General features: G+C 37.2%; 1 protein-coding gene across 10 annotated transcripts in view; it reads left to right on the top strand.

Moving 5' to 3' along the window:
- Positions 1 to 22,264, top strand: part of bcor (BCL6 corepressor) — a 189,838-nt gene that overhangs the window by 132,183 nt on the left and 35,391 nt on the right. For 6 of the 10 annotated variants that reach the window (XM_041211000.1, XM_041211004.1, XM_041210998.1 and 3 more), the window contains exons 2-7: positions 2,156 to 2,283; positions 5,549 to 5,642; positions 10,804 to 13,656; positions 15,000 to 15,056; positions 15,471 to 15,651; positions 19,473 to 19,550. In XM_041211000.1, coding sequence (XP_041066934.1) covers positions 2,198 to 2,283; positions 5,549 to 5,642; positions 10,804 to 13,656; positions 15,000 to 15,056; positions 15,471 to 15,651; positions 19,473 to 19,550 — 3,349 coding nt within the window. In that variant the 5' untranslated portion in view covers positions 2,156 to 2,197. Of the gene's footprint in view, positions 1 to 2,155; positions 2,293 to 5,548; positions 5,643 to 10,803; positions 13,657 to 14,999; positions 15,057 to 15,470; positions 15,652 to 19,472; positions 19,551 to 22,264 lie in introns of those variants that run through there. The other 4 variants (XM_041210997.1, XM_041211003.1, XM_041211005.1 and 1 more) reach the window with 4 other exon arrangements.

Genomic DNA, 22,264 nt, shown 5'->3' with positions numbered 1-22,264 from the left:
AAGATACAATAGAAATTATGTTAAACAGTATGTCATCATTAATTATTTTTGACATTTTTATGGTGTTACAAAGAATTAAGAGTAACTGACATTTTTGTATTTTCAGTTCAGAAGAAAATGTTAACTCCATTTATTTCTCCACTGATGCTGCTAGATCTGCTGAATATTTCCAGCACTTTCTGTTTATATTTTAGATTTTCAGCATCGTTTTTTATTTTCTTCACTTCCTTTCTATAAACTCACTAAAATTTTTAATGGGGTCTTTTTTGCACAAGAAGTGTTTGCTAAACCATTTCAGGTGAGGGAAAGTAATCATGTCACTTCTATCTTAGTGATGTTATGAGTAACTGCCAATGTGATACATTTTAATCAAACTTTAAAATGCTGATTGAGTGTTCTGTAAATATATGTAAAAAAATTGTGATGTGCACGGTGGGCCTTTAAGTAGGAAATACTGGATAACTAGTTCAAGAGATTTGTGGCAGTAAATGATTTTCTTATTGCTTGAACTGATCGGAAATTGCCATTTGTATTGGAGATTTCTATTGTCCTTAGTAAGCGTTTTGTGGTAAATGTAAAAATTTGTCTTGAAATAGGTCTTATCATTTGCCTTACTGGTGACATTATCATGGGTAGTGGTTTGAAAGACTTTTCAAGCCCAAATGGAAGAGAGGAAAGCTATCATCAGTAGTATAATGCACAAAGGTCCAAGGAAGATGCAACATAATCATACTGTTACTCAATTTTCTTAAAGTATTTAAAAAGTCAGCTGAAATTACAAAGTATAAGAATGTTCATGTTAGATTATAGTTTTTTGCAATTCATATTTGAGAAAAAGGCTCCTACAGAGGCCACCATTGTAAAAGCACTATATATTTTATAGAACTGAACTATATTCACAGGAAGATCCCAGGTTTGATCCCTGATAGTGCTGAGTTGCTTGATTACACCCAAGAAAGTGGGGCATGTACCTTTAAATTCACCACCTCAGAAGAAGAGAATTAAAAATAAAATCCTGTTTGGGAAACTGTATTGAGCATTCTTGGGGGTACAGGAAGGCACCAACTTGGATCCTAGGCTTTTGCTGAGTTTACAGTGCTCGGCTAAGTGACAATGGAATTGATGCTGGGCCCTTAGATTAAGGAATATAAAAATCAACCAGATTTCCCATTCTCATTGCTCTGAAGTGATGCTGGTGGCTGTGGGCAAATGTTGGTTCTTGGTATAAACTGAACAAAAATCTGGCAGATCTATGATGGAAATTGCACAAGACATTGCAGAGAACTGTTGCTGAAATGTATGAAGGATATTGCATAAATCATGCCTGATAAAGTTTTCAGTGAACAAAATACTAATTTCACACCAAATTAGCATTATACTCAATAAATGTTAAGTGTTATTTAACAATATAAAATTAGAATAAATATGTTAAACATCTGAAATGAGCATGTACCCTTGTTGTGGAATTTTGGTTCAAGAGGCTTCTTCCTTTTGCTTTTGCAGAGAGGAAATATGACAGTTATTGACCACACATGTAGCACTGAACATAAGTACACAATTGTTTTGAATGAATTTGCAACTGACAATGACTTGTGGGAAAGCCATCTCATCCACTTTGGAATAAATGTCTTATCCTACTTAAAATCATTTAATGTGGTATTGGTTATAAACTGCGACACCGATTTTTGTAGATCAAAGGATCACTAATGATCACTTGCTATACGTAAGTTAAAATCTTGCTGTTTGTAATCAGTAATATTAATGATATGGTCTGAGGACTGTGATCATCAGTATAGCAGCTTCATTTTGGTAACTCTAAATGTACAAAACCTACATTATCTATTCTTTCTTATATTTTAAAGATACAAGGATGGAATACATTCAATTCCAAACTGTCTGCTGATATGAGTTATCCTTGACCATTACATACTAAAATGTTTAACCCTGACTGACTAATATCTTATAACTTTAACTTTTCCAGTATGAAATTGGAAATGTAAATGAAATACAAATGTAACATGTCATCACTTAAAATAATGCAATGCCTGTCTAAACGTATATAGATTTATCACAATTAAGATCATACATCTATTAGTCATGTAATAAGGGTATTTGATATAGATTAATATATTAATAAAGTTCTTTTTTATTAAAGAATAAAATTGTGGAGAAGGGAAGCATCAATCAAAAAGACGTCATGCTGTCTGCAACCCCCCTGTATGGCAACCTTCACAGCTGGATGAGTACTGATAGGGTCCGCATGTGTGGAATTAATGAAGATGGGTAAGACAAGTTACGTTTTTGCATTATACTAAGTAAGACTACTTTTTGGCCCAGATTTTGCTGTTGCAATGATGGTGAATCTGTTTGTGTACGCCATAATCACTCTGTGAACCTGACAGCACCTTCTGGTGTCTGTACATGCACAATTAAACACAGATATCCAGATGTTTCTGTCAGTGATTCCATATTTCTCTGCAGGGTGTGCTGCTGAAGTCCTCACAGAAATAAATCAATTAGAAATCACTGATTTGATGTGAACTTCCACTTTTTACACCACTATTCTTACTGTAAAAACACTTGAAAATGTTGCACCTTGGTTAAATGAGGTGTAACCTGGTTTTTGACAGCATCCCATTTCATAATTATGACTGAGCAGCCTCTCTGGCCCTGAAAAACTAATCCTAATTGTATAATGTCCTATTTGTGGAATGTCAAATTTCTGCATTTCATGCTAAAAATTCCATAGATTTTAATTATTTTTCTTTTATATTTGATATTTCAGCTTCTATCTTAATCCCATATGTATGTCCCAATCCTTCTGCTGTCTGTAAAATTATAAAAAGTGACTGATAAAACCTTATTATCTCTTGGCTTGCTGCCTGAAAATTCTTCAGTGATTGGTTGCTTAGCCTGCTTGATGAAATCATTGTTGTTGGATGCCAGAGGTCCTCATAGCTGATGCAAGATGAAATGAATGTTGGGAAAAGTGAAATCTGTGCCACAAAATTTGCTAGATATTTGTGGGAAGTTTTCTTCAAGGTCAGCGATGAGCGCCATAACTTTGCTGCTGACTGAAAAATCCAGGCCATGTAAGGCGGGGATTCATCTATGGCAAGTCGTTGTTATCAAAGAAGGTGTAATTCTTGTTATGAGCACAGAATTCTACAGCAATTGCTATAATCTATCTCATACACATACACAGATTAGATTTTGCATGAATTGAGGAATATTAACCAAACTTCATATTTCGACATCTTGGCTTATTGTGTAGGATTACATAGTTAATTTCCTCTTCAAGCCTGAATGAATCAATTTATAAAATTTATCCTATTTATTTTCAAGAAGTAATAACTGCTTGTGAATGTGGAGGCAGTTTCAGATAAGAATCTAGAGAAATTTGTTTCTATACATTTAGCTTATCTGCATACAATACATTTGTTATCTGATATTAAGGAATACTCCTCAATGGTGCATTACAATTGTGCAAAAAGTTCGGGCAATATGCTGAAATGACGAGATTCTAATTTGACGAGCATAATTTTTTTTCCAATCTGTATGTGTGTAAATCCAAAAGATTTACATTTTGCGTGTTCAAGTATGTATGATGATAATCACCTAGCATGTAATTTGCGGAACTAGTTTGACATAGTTTAGTTTACTTGAGCCCTGAAATTACATTGTGGCATACTGGTGGACAAACGCTAATGGGGTTGTCTAAAATTCCTCGCCCACTATTTGGTGTCTACTGGAAATTGCTGTTATAGTGTTAAAGCAAAATAAGCATATGAAAATGGAACAGAATTACACTTGTAGTGCAAACAGTTTACCATATGTTTTAGTATGTGATATGTTTTTGTTCCATTTGTGCCAAAATTGCTTGTACAGGCTAGGACTTTCCCAGCCTCTAAGCAAAATAAATCCAAACATGAGCTGTTGGAAGTGTATTTCAGCAGCAATTTAGAGAGCAGTACATGTAGCATGTGGTTCCTAGACTACTATTAATATTTTTGTCACCACCATCCATATTTATGTAGGGTTTGAATGAATAAATGTACTTTAATGCATTTGGTTATTTTGATTCTTGTAATTTTTCACTTTCTCATTTGTTCAACTTCAACGCGCAATAGGAAATTTGTCATAATCTCACCAGAAAAATCATCTAGGACAAGTGTCTTATTTGTCAGCATCCCCCCTCCTCTGCCCCCTACACCCACCACCAACCCCCACTCTACTAACCCAATTGGCTGAGGAAGATGTGGATGTTGGGACCTTTGCCCTTATTGTCAACCATCCAATTGGGATCACACATAGTGGTGACTCAAATTAATGAACGTATCTGATACAACAATCTTCAGTGCTTGTGGCTGACCACATGGCTGTTGAAAGTATTGTCTTAGAGGAGCTAGTACTCCAATAGTGCATATCACTGTTACTATCCAGAAAGACTTCTTTTTTGAAGATTTATAGCATTAAATAAAAACAGTTTAACACTGGTGGCACTATTACTATTTCATTCCACTGAGGTGTGAGGTAACAAGAAAGGATAGGGATCATTGTGCTTTTGCAATAGCTATTTCTTGTGTCAGCACATAGAAGGTTCATCGTGAAGGTGCTTCAAAGCAGTTATCTGGGTTTTTAAGCATGCTTTTTCTAAGTGTTATTATCTTGGCAAAATAAAATGATAACCACCCTTGTGTTGTTTTGCTTGTAGCTGGCCTGAAGGGATTGGGCCTCAAAATTCAACTACCAATGTTTGTACTACTTACTTATGTTGTAATTGGAAGTTGAGTATACGAGGAATCTTATTAGTTTAATTAGCCCAGGTATGACCTTATTCTTTGAGATATAGCCTTCATGTACTAAGCTCTCACTAAACCTACCCTTTTGTTGCTCTTTATGACCTCCCTGTTACTTCTCTTTTCTGTTACCATCTTATTTTCTTGCTGTTACTTGCCTCAAATCTGCTTCCTGCAGAAAAAAATGAACTGAGAGTATGACCCAGATCAAGTGCAGAAACCACAGAAAATGGGGCTTACAATGGTCTATGCTGAAGTTGCAGCGGCCAATTAGGAGAGTCCCTGAGGAAATTTCCTTAGTAAAGTAGAAAGGGGAAGTTGGTCTGACCCCTAAGGGTTTAGGTTATTTTAAAGGCACAGTGTCCCAGATGGTTTTCCCCTCATAGAATGATTGCCTGTCATATCCTGTTTGTATAAAAAGATTGAACTTTTTCAAAATAATGTGGAAAACCTTATAAGTATTCAAACACTGTAGGAAGGGTGAAACATGCTCTATACCCCATTGGAGAAATATCTAGTGAAGGGGAAAAGTGCTGTTGGATTCCTAAGATTATTTGATTATGTGATTTTTTTCAATGAATTTAGATAGTGTGCATGCAGGTTAAGATTCACTTGGAAAAGTCGTAATAATTATGTCAGACCTTCTTTATTTTAAAAATAACCAACAGTTATGAAATGTAATATTCAATTAAACAGGTAATGCATAGAAAAAGATATAAAAGACTATTAACTTTGAGTTTGTTTCACAGCAGGAAAGTCTCTGTAAGCGATGGTGAAACACAGAAAAACATGAAGCGGTTTGCGATCAGGGAAGACAATCACATGACCCACAACTTGGGTGTGGTAAGCTATTACTTATCCACTTCCTGATCGAGAACACAATCTTATTCTCATTGCGTTTTCCTGTGTAAAGCCCCGTGTAATAACAAGGTTATCGTAATCAAATCTGAATGAATAATTTAAACAATGAATTAGTTGTTTAGTTCCATTCTAATTGAGATTTACAGAACACGTGTTCATTTTTGCTTATAGGCAGCATGTGATCAGCATTTTGAAAGGTTTATTCCTAGAAATGACTGAGCAATGTCATCATACAAATGTTTAAAGCACTTGTGTCACACATTCTCTCTCTGCTACTTTATTGGAAGAGTTAACTTATTTAATGCCTCTCTTAAAATGAGACAAAATAGTGTGTTAAGCAGTAGTTTCAAAGTTTAAATTTACTGGAATAAATTTATAAATTGAAGTTACGTATTGTTTTTCTTGACCACTACACGTTTCCTTGAAGGTTAAAATATATTTTCAAGCTCAACTATTTGATTGCTACTTCTTGAAGTGTGCACAAAGTTGTTGTAATGTAAACAACTACACACACCAGAAAAAGTTGGGAAAACTGCATGAGACACTAACATTGCAGTAATAAGCGGTATTACTGTTTCAATGCAATAGGATCAAAAATGAAAAATAAAATTAGTTACTAAAGTACTTAGAATATAGTTCTATATGTTTAATGCTACATTCTTAAACTTACCAAACTGTTTATCTGACCACAACAAAAATCAAATTTTAAGATTTGGTACCAATTAGTCTTTTAATATCTGGAACATCTGACTTTTGCAAATCTTTTTGTTTTTAATCTTCACTACTCAAATCAAAGATTTGTAAGTTTGCTTTAGCTATATGGTACTTTAGTGTTAAGTGCCTTATGATTCTCTCAGGAGCCACATTTCCACCAAAAAAAAATATTGGCTTGTTAATTGTTAGCTAATGCTTTGTTGGGAGCTAGTTTGTGGAGCAATACATAGAATACATCAGCATGGGCTGCTAAAGTAAGTTTAATTATTTAGTCACTGTAAATCAGTGGCAAGAAATGCTGAGGATGAGCAGGACAGTTTAGAGACTGCACTGCCACACAAATGGTAGTTTGTGGGGAAATACACATGTAAACCATCCTCATCATCTTTGTTAATTCATCTTCCCTGCTTCCCACCACCACTCCCATCTGGTAAGCCTGGATCTGACCTCCTTGTTGCCGCCCAAATTCTTGACCTGCTCCTGCATTATCACGGATCCTGATTCATCTCCCAATGTCCTTCTGACTCTCAAGTCAGCTGACACACACAAATGAAGATAGCGCAGCTGATGCTGCATATATGGACTTTGAAAAGGCATTTGATAAAGTACCAAATGATTGATTTGTTAGCAAAATTGAAGCCCTTGGGATTAAAGGGGCGTCAACAGTGTGGATATGAAATTGGCTAAGAGACAGGAAGCAGACAGTAGAATGGTTATAAAAACAGAAAATGCTGGAAAAACTCAGCAGATCTGGCAGCATCTTTTCCAGAGCTCTGAAGAAGTCATATGGACTCGAAACGTTAACTCTGATTGTCTCGCCACAGATGCTGCCATACTTGCTGAGTTTTTCCAGCATTTTCTGTTTTCATTTGATTTCCAGCATCCGCGATATCTTGCTTTTATTTTAGTGGTGAATATTTGTTTGTATACAGTGGTGTCCACAATGGTTTAGTATTAGAACTATTATTTTTTTGATATATATTAATGACCGGGACTTCGGTATACAGGGCACAATTTATAACGTTTGTAGATGACACAAAACTGATATGTTATAAACACTTAAGAGGATAATAAGAGGCTTCAGGAGGTCATTGACAATCTGAAAAAATGGGTAGACACATGGCAGATGTAATTTAATACAGAGAAGTGTGAGATTATGCATTTTGGTAGGAAGAATGGTACAGGAACAGAGGGGTCTTGGGCTGTGCATACACAAATTTTCAAAGGTGGCAAGGCAAGTTGAGAAGGCCCTTAAAACAAACAGGATCCATGATTTTATAAAGAGGCAAAATAGAGAAAAAGCAAAGAAGTTATGCAAAACTTTTATAAAGCGCTGATTAGGCTCCTGCTGGAGTATTTTGTCCAGTTCTGGACACCAAATTTCAGGAGGATGTCAAGACCTTAGAGAGGGTTTAAAGAAGATTTACCAGAATGGAACCAGGGTGTGGGATTTGGGCTATATGGAGAGACTAGAGAAGCTAGAGATGTTCTCTTTGGAGCAGATAAGTGTAAGGGAAGATTTAACAGAGGTGTTCAAAGTCGTGAAGGGTTTTGGATAGAGTAAATATGGATAGACAATTTCTAGTGGCAGAAGGGTTGGTGACAAGAGGCCACAGATTTAAAGCAATGGCAAAGGAACCAAAGGCAAGATATGGGTTTTTTTTAATGCAACGAGTTGCAATGATCAGACATGCACTGCCTGAAAGAATAGTGGAAGCAGATTTAATAATTTTCTGAAGGGAATTGGATAAATACTTCAGGGAAAATTACTTTCCGGAGGAATGGGTAGCTGAGTGAGACAAATGGGTTAGATCTTTCAAAGAGCCACCACAAACAGTGGCCCTTATGAACCATACCAAATCAGGATGATAGGTTTCCTTTTCTAAACAACATTTGTGAATCAGTAGTGTGGATTTCCTCTTTCCCAACATCAGTTTGAGTCAAAGGGATCTCCAGGTGTCCAGCTACATCAAGCAGGATAAACAGCCAGTCACATTACTCTCTCAAACAGCAAACCGGGAAGTAAAATGCACTGAATTTTTTTACTTTCGAATTGAAAAATTTAAAGAGAGCAAAATAAATGATTGGCTCTTGTGGATTAAGTTAGAAGCTGAAATATCAAACTTTAAAAAAAGTATTTTAAAAATATTAGGGAAATTTGAGACTGCTCAGAGTATTTTTTTATTTGTTCATGTAATGTGCATATTGCTGGCAAAGCTAACATTTATTGCTTATCCTATTTTTCAAGGGTTTTTACAGTGAGACTAATAGGATAAAAGGGCAAGTTTTCATCAATTCAGTGATTTCTAACTTATTGCAGTCTAGGGGAACTTCAATAACACATCCTGTGGTGAAATGTAGAATCATTGACAGCAAATTCTGGATTTCTCTGTTTAATTGTGAATGTGTGGACTCCTGAAACTGCTGTCAGTTTCAGAGGAGTAATGATAGTGAATGCTAAGTGGAATGGTTTATGGAATGTTCTAGAGTGCAGGGCTGTGGCAGCTAAAGGATTTGGCAATATTGGTGGAACAAGGGAAAATAGGATGCACAGAAGATCAGAGGCAGGGGTGCAGACGTGTGGGAGAGGATAAAGGGTTGACGGAGGTAGCAAATTAAAATTTAGTGAGGCCATGGAGGAACTTGTAAATGATGATAATGATTTAAAAATTAATGCAATGGGAAGAGGGAACCAATGTAGGGGAGCAAGGATAGAATAATGAACGAGCAGGACTTAATGCAAAACAGTTTATAGGTCATTAAACTTTGGACAAGTTGGTAATTCAGGAGAGGGTACTAGAGAGATGGAAATAAGTTGTCTTGGTGATGGATGAAATATTATTTGAAGTCTGGGCTAGGATCAAACAGGAACTGAACTTTTGTATAGCCAGGTTTAGATGAAGTGAATGGGCAGGGAAAGGGGTTTAACTTAGCAGCAAAGGAGTAATTTTGTGCTGGGTGCTGAAAGGGATAGCTTCAGACTTCTCAATACTCAACTGGGTGAAGTTGTGACTGAACTGAATTAGTGTTGGACCAACAGTTGAAGGTGATCTTAAAGCCAAAAGGTATGGAGCAGAGGTAGACCTGGGTTCCAAAAAGCATGAAAAGGAAGTTAACCCTATGCATGCACGTGATGTGACTTAAGGACAACAAATAAGTGAGGGGGATGTGGTGGGGGGGCAGTCTATAGTAAATCCTTGCAAGAATATGTATGTGAAGGTGCATGTTGGGGAATAAAAACCATTGTGGGAAATGTGTTGATTGAATTCAGATAGATAGAAGCGGACTGCACAATGGAGGAAGGTGGTGTGGGAAATTATGCTAAATATTGTAGGAATGCTGAGGATGACAAAGAAAGACAATACACATAGGTCCCTCACTGAGTATTTGTGATTTTGGTTAACGCTGTTTTGCTGCAGTGAGAAGGAAACCATCTTAGAGGCATTCGAGTAAGGAACTTTGGGAGAAGACTGGGAGTCATGACATGTTTGAGAACCTTGAAGAGCAAGGGAAGTTAGTGATGTGATGTGATTAGAGGGGAGGGATGAGTCATGGATGAGTTATTTGAGGAGTGGGTCCTGACAGTAGCTGTGAATAAGAATGGGATCAGGAGGGGAACCTGAATGGTCAGGAGCTGACTGGGGAGAACAGGGGAACAAGATCTAGTGGATCCTGATGAGCTAGGAGATGGCATTGTGGAGTTACTGCAAGATGACAACAGTTTAGGAGGAGAACGAATGGGACATTATGGGGAAGTTAGGAAGTGGGGCTGGGGGGTGGGTATAATCGTTACATGGCTAGTCTCAATCTTAAAGATGAAATCCATAGTTATTTGCACTTGGAAGTCTAGGGACTGGCCTTGCTCTCTAGAATGAACTGGAAGTAGCAAATGGTTTTTGGCTGGAGACTAAAGCATATTAAGGCTTGATATGATCGCAACGATGATGGATAAACCATTTGGCTGCTAATGTGCCAGGTTACCCTTTAACTTGAGATAGCAAATGTGAATAACATCCCAGAAAGGGGCAACATGGTTGGGAGTCAGTCTTGATTTGTTGGGAGCGAGTGCATCACAGAGAGATGTAAGAAAGCAGCATAGCAGCATGAAAATGCTCATCTTTTATGCACAGCAAATGAGTTTATGTAATCACCAGAACAGTTGCTTTATTTTTCCTTCATAAATAGTAATATTGAAGTGACATAGTCTATTAAAAGCTAAGGTGCATGGTGTAAATGCTTGCTACGCTATTGTATGACTGTTTTATTTGCCCATCCTAGTTTTCTTTTAATCTTGCAAGCTACCTGATAATGAATTTATCAATTTATTAAAATAATAACTCTGAGTATGACAGAAAACAAGCCAAAACTGAAAAAACACAAGTTACATAAGTAGAAGGTATGTAATTAATCTTTTTGTAATTCTGTCTAGGTGGACACAGCCTCCGTGAGACAAATTGATCGTCTTAGAGCTGCCAGTGGGATCATGCAAGAAGAGCTGAGAAACCATAATGGTATTATGTATCCTACTGCACGTGGGCTTAGGAATGAAAAGGAACAAGAGGCTGCAGTTGCTATGACCAGCCTGGGATTTATGACTGATAGAATGCCTGATTTGAATTATAAATCACATCCATCAGAAACCCTAGAAAATGGCAGTGGTTGCACAAAGCCTCATGAAAGCTTTAGCACACTGTACAAATCACCAACTGGACTACAAAATGCTGCTGGTGTGAGAGGTGAACCATTGAGCCTAGAAGGATCCTCGGCTGGTAAACAAACTCCAGTAAATGGAACTGGTGCTAGTTATTTGCGACTACCATGGGTTAGCCCATACATGGAGAGCCCAGCGCCGGGGATGTATCCATTTGTGGACTCGCCAAGCAAGTACCCAATGAACATGTATAAAACATGCTTGATACCTTCACAGAATTCTTATGGCTTACCACAACACATCTCCTACTCACCTGTCTGTAGTCACAGTGACCGCTTCTTGTACATACCACCTCCACACTATGGTTTGCCTCACATACCTTCATCTCTTCCTTCTCCATTAAGGATTACACCAGCTGCAACATCACCTATAATGTCTTCTATGGTTCATTGTCCTGATAAATGCCTGTCAGGAATAATGACAAGTAATCCTAGATTGCAAGTTGATCCACACATTTTGACACATCAGATATCCAGTAGCAAGAAAGCAAGGGTTACAGCTAATGAAAAGTCAAATACTAGTAGCATTTCTGCAGACCCTGCTTCACTGTTGCAATCTCCCAAGCCACCTTCCCGTCTTCATCTATCCTCATCACAGATCGGAGAGAGCTCTTCAGAATTTCAGAAACATCTTGCCAGGATATCTGGTACTTCTCCCTCAATGCCACTTCCTCATGGTTTTTTAAGCCTAAGTAGTGAATTTACTTCTTCAGCACGATCAACAAATAGCAAAAATTCAAAACCACCAGAACCTGGTGAAAACTTCCAACAAACAGTAACACATTCACGAAACTCGCAGCCTGAACAAAAAACTACCAAGTCTCCATCACAGCAAGAAACACAGACACCCACCAAAGACTGCAATGAGAAGCCTCTAGATCTGTCTTCTAAAGTAGGCTGTGGTGAGACATCAAGTGATCAGGTATCAAAGACTGAGAGTACTGATAAGGTAGTGCCAACGTTAGCACCTGGCAAATGGCGAAACAATTCTTCATTGTCTAGCAGGGAAACTCATTCTGAAGGTTTTTCAACTTCTACACATAATGATCTCCCTATTGAAAGACCTGCTATTATCAACAAATTGCACTCAACCTGGGCCATTCCTGGTACTAGTTCTCCTGGAGACCATCAAACCAGTAGTATATTGGTGAGCAATAAAACACTAGAGCGTATAATTCCACATCAGAGAAGTTCCTCATGCCCTAGGATTGGGAGTTCCAATGGTTCTGTAAATCATATTCCATGTTCAGTCTCTGGATTGGGCCGACCTGCCTCGGCTTCACCATCACCAAATGTTAGTACTGATTGGGGCCATACTGAGAAGGCCCATAGGAATAGCTCCTCAAATAAAACATCTGTGATTCACCAAACAGGGCAGTCCTCCCCAGTACCCAGTAAGCAAACCACTAAAGGGACCAAAGGTGGTTGTCAGGATTTTGTGTCACATACAACTGAAAGTGGCCATTCATCAGGTTCAATATTTCTAACTCCAAATGAGACATTTCTATCCCCGCCTTTACCATATCCAAACAGATATTTCACCTACTCTACACCAGAAGGAATCCCAATTGGCCACCTTCCCTTACCTGATAAAGGACTTGTATTTCCCCATCCTGCCTTATTGCCTAATGGCAATTTATATGCAGGAAACTTGGCACCAAAGCATAGACTTTCTTATAGCAGCTTGCCAACATGCAGAGGTGAATATACCGTGTTTCACAACACTCAACACTTAATCAACCCTATCATCTCACCACACACTTGTCAAGAAGAGAAAAGGAATGAGGGAGCACAGCGGCGATCCAGATCACATGATCGACTTCGATGTAGTGAAGAGTCAGTTAACAGAGAGAGACCGTCAGAGATTTCACAAAAATTAAATGCAACTCAGCTACATGTTTCAACTGGAGCTGAGCTCTCATGTCCTAATCCAAAGAATCATGGCAAAACATTTGCCAAAGATAACAAGGACAAACACTTAATGGTAGAACACAATGATCAATGGGGAAAAATTGAAGCAAAAGCATCTAAAAAGAGCATCCTGCTAGAAGGGAACAACAAACAATATTCTGCAAAGGAAATCAGTGAGATAACAGTTGACCCTGTGGAAGCCATTGTCATACAAGACAGTGTCCAAAAAGACAAAGATGTCCATAAGACCGTGGAGATTTGTAGCTCATCACAGGGACAATGTTTACCAGATCAGAAATTAAACAAAGATTTTATTTCAGACTGCCAAAGTAAAGAAAATACAACAGTTCAGTTGATTGCTGATCTATCGGCAAGCGGTCATATCGTTGATAGTGTTGCCACATCTTCAGGCAACACAAATACCAATAAGGAGTTTGGTGCTGAAACTGAGCAGTTTTTGGCTCAATTGAATCACAGTGATACCAAAGACAGAACTGATGACTTGGACATAGCAGCTGCTAAATTTATGAAGCCGAAAAAATCTAACCTAACAAAACGAATTGCAAACTCAGCTGGGTACGTGGGAGATAAATTTAAATGTGTCACAACAGAACTCTATGCTGATTCTAGCCAGCTTAGTCGAGAACAGCGAGCTCTACAGGTGAGTTGTTAACTTGTTTGTCAGTAACTAATATACTTAAATTGCTAAAAAGCTGATATCTTTTAGTTTTCAACATTTGATATTCTCAGTGCTTGAGAAAAGTTTAGCTGTACTGAAACTATATGTGAAATTCAGAGAGAACAATCTTTTTTTAAGCCTTCTGCCTTGAACTGTATCCAAAACGATGCTGTGCTATAGAATTGTCTTGTTGATTATTCTATTGTAACAATTTCATGAGCATGCGAGTAATGATGATTAATCTAAATTGTTCTTGGGATGTTGGCAACACAGGCAAGGCAATATTTACTGTTCCTCTCTAATTGTCCTGAGGGCATTAAGGGCCATCCACATTATTGGACATGAGTCACACGTAGGATAGACTTGGCAAGGCTTGCAGGATTAATGACAAAACTGTAGCTTTCATGGTAATTTTATCCACAAGTTACCAAATATTTTGGATTTCTCGAATTGGTTTCTCGAATTGTCATGGTGAAATTGAACTCAAGACCTGCTGGTTGCTAGTCTATTATCATAACAGTAGGCTACTGTACCCATATAATGTTTTGAATTGTCTCAAAAGTTTTGCACCTCCTTGCCAGCAGTCTTGTGATATTGTGCCATTGAGATCACATGCCCTTTGTTTTTCATTATCAATGATCTTCTTCTATATTGTCGAATAATCCTAAACATGCAAAACATGTATTCAAGAAAGAAAATGGGGAAAAATTTGTGTGTATGTGGGTGTGTGTGGGTGTGTGTGTAATATATATATATATATATATTTTTTTTTAAGAGGTTGGATGGTCTGGGAATGTGCTATAGACTTGTACACTGTCACGTTTTTGCTTTGTCCTTGTATTCATGGTTGTGCTGCTCAATTTTGGAACTGGATACACAAATGTAGTTCATCTCAATGGACACCCTTCTATATTTTTGTAGCATGCTCAAATGTTAAACATTGTCCACTGTTATTGCTCTTGCACGATATCTTTAAACCAGGAAGTATGCAGAGGTGAAACCAATTAGTGACATCATGGTCAGTAGGCCCACAAAAATAAACTTTTCCCCCTGTGGTAGTGACAATATATATGTATGGGTCCACCTGCTGTGGTATAAACAAGGTGAATTCCTTCCAATTCATGCTTTGCTTTTTGTCGCACATTTGTACTCAACATTCTATACGTGTTTATTGTTTGTAAGATCTTCAGTAAACATTGCAGCTTTACACATATCTTTGATAGGTGATAAGCCACTTGATTTTCATTCTTATTGTGAAATATTGGTTTATGTCTGTAAAAATGAATGAAAAAGTTCCCCACTGAGTGATCATTTTAATTGAATAGATGGAAGGATTATCACAAGAGGACAGTATTTTATATCAGCCTGCTGCTTACTGTGAGGTCAGTTCTTAAGATTTTTCTCAGATTGTTTTAACTAAAATGAAAAGAACTGTTAAATGATTTTCATTAACAAAGTTTGGGCAGTGAGCCAATAGATGTGGACCCCAAGATGAGTGTACAAACTACTTCCCTTGTGTTGTGTTGAAAATCTCAAGCATGTTTCAGGATTGTGTGCAACAGAAATATACTGGGTTTTTTGTAACATACAACATTTTCCCTTTTTCATGGGGACACTATAGCTGTTCATTTTATTAAATAGTCCATCAGTACAACTTAAGAACACTGTTCAGTGTTTTAGAAAACCTTTCAATGGTTTCAACAGTACAGGGGTGAAAATAAGACAAATTTGATACCATTGATAAAGTGTCACTAACAGAATATGTCATTATTTCATCTTTTCATTTATGGTTCTAGCGTGCTATGATGCGTTTCTCTGAGCTTGAGATGAAGCAACGGGATGATAGAGTATCTGAAGACTCATTAGAGGACAACAAATTAAGTGACACAGAGAGCAAAAACTTCACAGGGAAGAAGGAAAAGAAGTCAAAGGGAGATTCAGAAGAAGAGAATACTTTAGTAGAAAATTTTGATGAAGGTGAGTGATATCAGCAGTTGCAATGTTAGGAGGTTATTTACACAATAAAAAGGCTGATTACAATCTCTAGTAATGATTAGTGCACTTAAATTCCCATGAAGAGTCATTTTCTTATTGATGGCTATCAAATCATCCATTATCTTGATAAAGTGACTGATGTGATGAAAAGCATACTACGTCTCCAAAAGTAGTTGGAGCTGCTGTTTAATTCTGTATAGACATTGCAGATCTACAATAGTACATACCCTTTTAGGATATATTAAAGCTATTTGGACAATAAAATTCAGCGTTTCATCAACAATTGAGAAATTTTGAACTTTATTCGGGCAAGTAAATAGGAATTTCAAACAGTTAGGATTAAAGTGCAGTGAATTAGGTTTTCTATTCAGTAACCTTGATTCTGATATTTTTCACATTGTACAGAAGTAAACTAATTTATCGAACAGCATATTTTTGCTGTGCTTCTTGGAACTGCATCAGGTTTCACATAACCATGGTGTGGGATATTTATTATACAATCATAAAATATACAGGAGTATTATAATACAACAACAAAAGCTTGCATTTATGTAGCACAATTAATGAAATTAAAAGTCCCAAGGTGCTTTACAGGAGCATTATCAAACATAGTTTGACACTGAGACACATAGGAGATATTAGGGCAGATGATCAAAAGCTTGGTCAAAGAGGTAGCTTTTAAGGAGTGTCTTGAAAAAGGAAAGAAAGGTAGCGAGGTGGATTGTTTTAGGGAAGAAATTCCAGAGGTTAGGACCTTGGCAACTGAAGGCAAGAAAAGAGAATTTATTGGCTTACATCATTACACCAGTCCATTTTTAAAAATTATTTTTATTTTTAAATAAAACTTTCTACTTTATAATGGGAAATCATCTGGCCACTCAGCCACCATGCTGTAGGAAATAAAATCAACAATATTTATTATTATTTACAAATCTGTTCTAACCCCTGTCCATTGTAGCGTCTTGAACAGCTATCTCTTGTATTAATGATGATCATTGCCTGTCCTAATAATTTCCCTTACATTCTTATTTGTCAGCAAGTACTCAGAAATCACCAATATTGTAGCTTATTTTCTATGTACAGCCAAAATAATGCTAACTTAAACATACATACGTGACCAAGAAAAATTGTCCTGAAAATACTTGTTACAGCATACTATTTAGTGATACTTGAAGTGATTCACGGCCACACTGTATCCTGGTCTGTTTTGCTAACTTGCCTGCAATTGAGACCAATAACTGCTGTTTTGAAATTTAGTGAGTTTTTAAATATCAGCAGTGGTAGCATCAAAAATAAACTTGCTATGAAAATTGCCAACCCTGGTGTGTCTGAAGACTTCTCCCTCCTCCACTAGAGATTAAAAATCTTGGGGCCATTTAGCAACACTGGGCCACCTCCATCTTGGCTGTTTTCATGAAGAAGATAAAAGGCAAATATTTGCACATGCCTAATGACAGGTTTGTGGTGGTTTGTGAAAATATTCTCGAATATAGTTTTGAAGCCCCAGTTTTAAACAGAAGAGCCACAATACCAGCAAGACTGCTTCAGTTGTGGTTAAGGAGGAGAGGGAAGGCTTTTAACAACCAAGTTCGGCAATCATGATTTTTAGCTACTGATTATGAAAGTACACTGTACACTAATAGCAAATAAATGCTTGTCCCATTCATCTCAAATCTCTTTAATCCGCTGGGTTTGGTAGCAAATGAAGAAATTTCAGAAACACTTTTATCCATGAGCGTGATTTCAAGATCATTGTCAGTTAGAAACCATTGATCTGCTGTAACATCATCTGGTTGGAGTATTGGAAGACCCTGTTTAAAAATAACAATGATAGGGTAGAGTTTATGCTTTGAGTGCAATCAGGAAATTGCACCTAAAATGCATTCAAAATTGCGCTGGTTAAGTTACAGTTCAAGGTTCAATAAAATTAATTTGCCTATTCAAAAATGTAAAACCTTTCAGCAGTCAGCATTATAAAATGCAAGCATTTATTCTTTCTTTCCATTCAAATGTATTTGCTAATGTATTTAAGATTGGTAACCCAGTCCAGTAAGAATGTGCAACCCTCCATCTGAGTAACCTGCTTTTAAATCACTAAAAGAAACTTTAAAAATGATACTGAATCATTTACTAGCTCTATTGATGTAAACAGTTTCTTAATAAATTAAATATTTTATGATATGAGAAAACTTTTTAAAAAGTGTCTGCTAATGCCTTTCTCAGCAGCACAATTGACAGAATTCTCAATTTCTACATGGGGAAATGGCCAATTTTGCCAAAGGGCCTGCTCTGGGTGAACTGAATCTTAAGCTAGCATTAAAGATTGTGGGAAACATGACCATAAATGGTTCTGCTATAACTCATTTGCGTTTGAAGTTTCTTGATCTTTTGCTAATTCGGCCAACTTTACTTGGAATATGATGATGTCAGTCATCTAAACAAGCAAAAATTCTGCTCTGATATGTGAAATAATGTGATTGCTGAGACTACAGAATTAATGACCTAGTGTATTCATCATAGTTCTATTGTTAAATCCACTGTTTTTCAAGACCAACTGCCTCTGTATTTAATCTCCAATAATTCAGTGAACTGTATGGTTATCACTGGTGGTATTTCAGCATCTTGTAGTATCATATAGTTTTTAATGCTTTATTCATTAGGTCACCCTGAGTCGAGAAAGCTAGCCTGTCTCAGTGATCGTTTCAGCCAATAGGTTCTCTCTGCACAAGGTCATTCATTAATGCTGCTGAATTAGTGGTTGACACTTCAATTCCCTGTTAGTCTACTTACTCACCTGCCAATCATCTGACAGTGAAAGAGCAGTAATGAAACTGCCTGGTTGCTGTGGTGAATTGAAACTATTACCATGACAACAATGCTATGGAGTATTTCCATGGTACACCACATAGTGATAAATTACGGGATGTGCCATGTGTCATATGATTCTTGTTAGCTGTGATTAGGTAATTTAAGCAGCCACAAATAATTCAGTGTTATACAAGGGATTGTCATGTGTTGGTCAGAAATCTTGAGCACAACTGATAACACTGTCTTGTATACTATTAACAGCAACACCAGCAAGTTAGATTTATGTTGTAAGAAGTTCACTTTTTCCAAAGTCACTAACGTTTGGTACATTACTGTTTTAGTGGTGCTGGTAGTCCTTGCCTAATGTATGTTTTTTTTTTAAGTATGAGCCTAAGCAGTAAGTGTTGACAGACAATTAGATCACAGCAGAATATTGCATTTAAGCCTCCACCTGTCCTCAGCCAATGTGCACACACCTGTACTTTCCAGAAATCCTAGCTTAGGGACACTGCTCACCTGTGATTAACTCAACACAGACCAAGAATCAAACAGTGGCCTTCAGCAGCATAGATAACTTAAGATTCTCACTCCAGATCACCATCCTGTGAATCTTGCTGTAACACCTTTGTGTGTATAATAGATAAGAACAGGAGCATGAAAATAGAATATGCACAATGACACTTGAAATTGCTCTTAGTGATATTAGCAAACAAGTGTTTTAATACATTCAAAGGACATTCCTACATTCACTTTTTTATATAAGCATTAACTCATTTATTTTAAAGAGGTTAATGCTTCTGCAAAATAGTAAACCAGAAACATTAAGCATTCATACTTTAATAACATAAACAGTAATTTCTGAGTTTACAGGCTTCCATCCCATTTGTGGTTAGTTGATAGATTATCGCTGAATAATATTACAAGACTGAATTATGATTTATGATTGTTTGATCAACCAAAAACTGTACTTTTTAATTTTAATTCTTTTAACTTAGCCTTCCGAAAGAAACAAAAGAATGGGTTCAGAGATTTCATTCCACTTCTTCTGAAAGTGCAAACTCAAAGCCAGTCTGGTATGTACACATTCCGTTGTTGCAGAGAAAGGTTCAAAAAATATTAAGCCTTCATACACTTTAATCCTAATTAAGACATTATTAATTTAAGGAAAAAATATTCTGCTTGGACCAGAAGTTGTTTGTAATTCTGTGCTTAAATCTTGAATGCGTTTATACAGGTTCAAATAGGAACTAATGTTTTTAATTTCCATAATGTACAACTTTATGTTCTACATCTATTATTGTTCCGGAGAATATGCACATTACATAACAAGAGCTAAATAAATCAGGCTGTTTTTCACATCTGAAATCATTCTTTAGTTTTGAAGAGACTGTAAAAATCTGTGACCTCATTAAAAAATAGAATTGTAGAAATGGCAGCAAGGGAGAAGCTTGGCCGGCAATGCCTGTGCCACTGCTGCTGTCGCTCCATACTTGAACTACCTACCCTAATCCAACTTCACTGCTCTTTTCTTGTATCATTTGTTATTTTTCTTCAAATGTTTACCATGACTCAGTTTTAATAGTCTCTATAATATTGTGATGATTAGTGTAATAAATCTATGTGTGAAAAAATGTTCCCAACGTCCCTTTTTATGCTTCTAATACTAATCCTAAATTTATGCCACTTGTTACCAGTTTACTGACTAGTCCAAATAATCTTTCATTAATTACCTCTCAAAGCTGTTTAAAATATTAAACACTTCTGTAAGACCACAGCTTAACCTTCTTTGTTGTAGTTATCACAATTCTGGTTTTTCAAGTCTCTTACAACTGTATTCTCTTATGCCTGGAAATATTATAGTAAATCTATCTTGCACCTTTTCTGTAGTTTCATTACCTTTCCTATAATGGGGTTCTAAGAACTGCTCACACTGCTCCCAACAGTGGCAGGGTAGTCTGCACTCTGGTGTCGACCTACTTTTATCTTGCAACAGACTCCTGGGCTGCGTGAACTTGCTCCATTTTGTCAGTTTTTCATACTTCCCATTTTACTTACTAAAACTTTTGAGCCCTTCTTATGCTCTATCTTATATTTGTCTTTTATTTCGTCTCATGAGCATATCACTTCTGCATTTTAGCTGTTTTCTAATTTCCACATTAGCTTTGTATGGGCCATTCTATGTCTTCTCCTGTGTGTGCTTGTGTGGTTTTGTGCCTTTCTTTTCCTTTCCTGATTTCCCTTATTTCTTCTTAAATGCTGTTCATCTGTAATGTCTTTCAATTCTGGGGAAATATTTTCTAATTGAAACCTCAGCTGCCTTATGTTTTCTTGACATGTTACATGACCTGTTGAGTATCTCTAGCATATTCTGTTTTCATGACTTAAGCAATGTCAGTGCAGATTAATTATACATCTTTTTCAATTGAATGCTCATAGAAAAAGGGATCACACAGGATTCTTAGTCTTAGGATTCCACACAGAAAACTCATTATTTTTAAAGATCTATCTTTTATGCACTCCTAAATGTCTCTATTTTCTTGCACTAATATTTGTAAAATTGGATATACAACTCTCTATACCTTCAACCAAGTCACTTTTACATGCTGATCAGACAGTTCCACTGCCTGATAACCCTCCTTGATATCTCTTCCTTCTATTTTTGTAATTGTGTCTTTAATCAATATTGCAACTCCCTTTCTCGATTTTCCTGTCCTTTTTAAAATCCGATAGCCTGGACTTCCATGTTTGAATTCCTGCAATCAGGTTTCCGCCTCCCCCACAGCACTGAAACTGCCCTTATCAAAATCAGAAATGACAGCCTATGTCACTCTGACAAGGGTAAACTATCTTTCCTTGTCCTGTCAGCAGCCTTTAACATGGTTTACCACACCATCCTTCTTCAACACCTCCTCGCTGTTGTCCAGCTGTGGGGGGGTGACTGCAATTGGTTGGTTTCATTCTTAGCTATCTAATCAGTGTCAGAGAAGCACTGCCATGGCTTCTCTTCCTGCTCCCATGCCATTATCTCTGTCCCTGAAGAATCTATCCTTTTCCCCCTCCTATTTCTCATCAATGTGCTGCCTCTCAGTGACATGATCGGAAAACAGCGTCATATGTATGGCTGACAACACCAAGTTCTAACTCGCCACCACCTCTCTCATCTTTCCACCTTCTCTAAATTATCAAATTGTTTTTCTATACAGTATTGGATGCACAGAAATTTCCTTCAGCTAAATGTTGTGAACACCAAAGTCCATGTCTGTGGTCCCCACCACAAACTCTAGCCACCAATTCCATCCTTCCTCCTGGCAACCATCTGCAACTGAACCAGACTGTTTGCAACCTTGGTGTTCTACATGACCTCCATGATGAACGTTAGACCATATCCATGCCATCACTAAGACTGCAAATTTCCATCTCCACCCAATTCCACCCCTGCTTTATTTGCTGAAACACTGTAGACTTAACTATGCCAACGCACTCCTGGCTGGCCTCTCACATTCTACCTGCTGTAAACTTGAGGTCATCTAAAACTTTACCACTTGTTTCTTAACTTGCATCAAGTCCTGCTAACCCAACATCCTTATACTCACTGACCTACGTTGGCTCCCAGTTAAGCAACGCCTTGAATTTTAAATTCTCATCCTTCTTTTCAAATCCCTCCATGATCTTGCCTCCCCCTATCTCTGTGATCCCCTCCAGCCCCACAACCCTATGAGATACCTGCGCTCATCTAATTCTGGCTTCTTGAGGATCTGCAGTTTTAATTGCTTCACCATTGGTGGCT

This window comes from Carcharodon carcharias, chromosome 18 (genome assembly GCF_017639515.1).
Source record: "Carcharodon carcharias isolate sCarCar2 chromosome 18, sCarCar2.pri, whole genome shotgun sequence".
In the NCBI taxonomy this organism is placed as follows: Eukaryota; Metazoa; Chordata; class Chondrichthyes; order Lamniformes; family Lamnidae; genus Carcharodon; species Carcharodon carcharias.
Note: the sequence above shows the minus strand (reverse complement) of the source record. Positions and strands in the feature narration are given on the sequence as shown.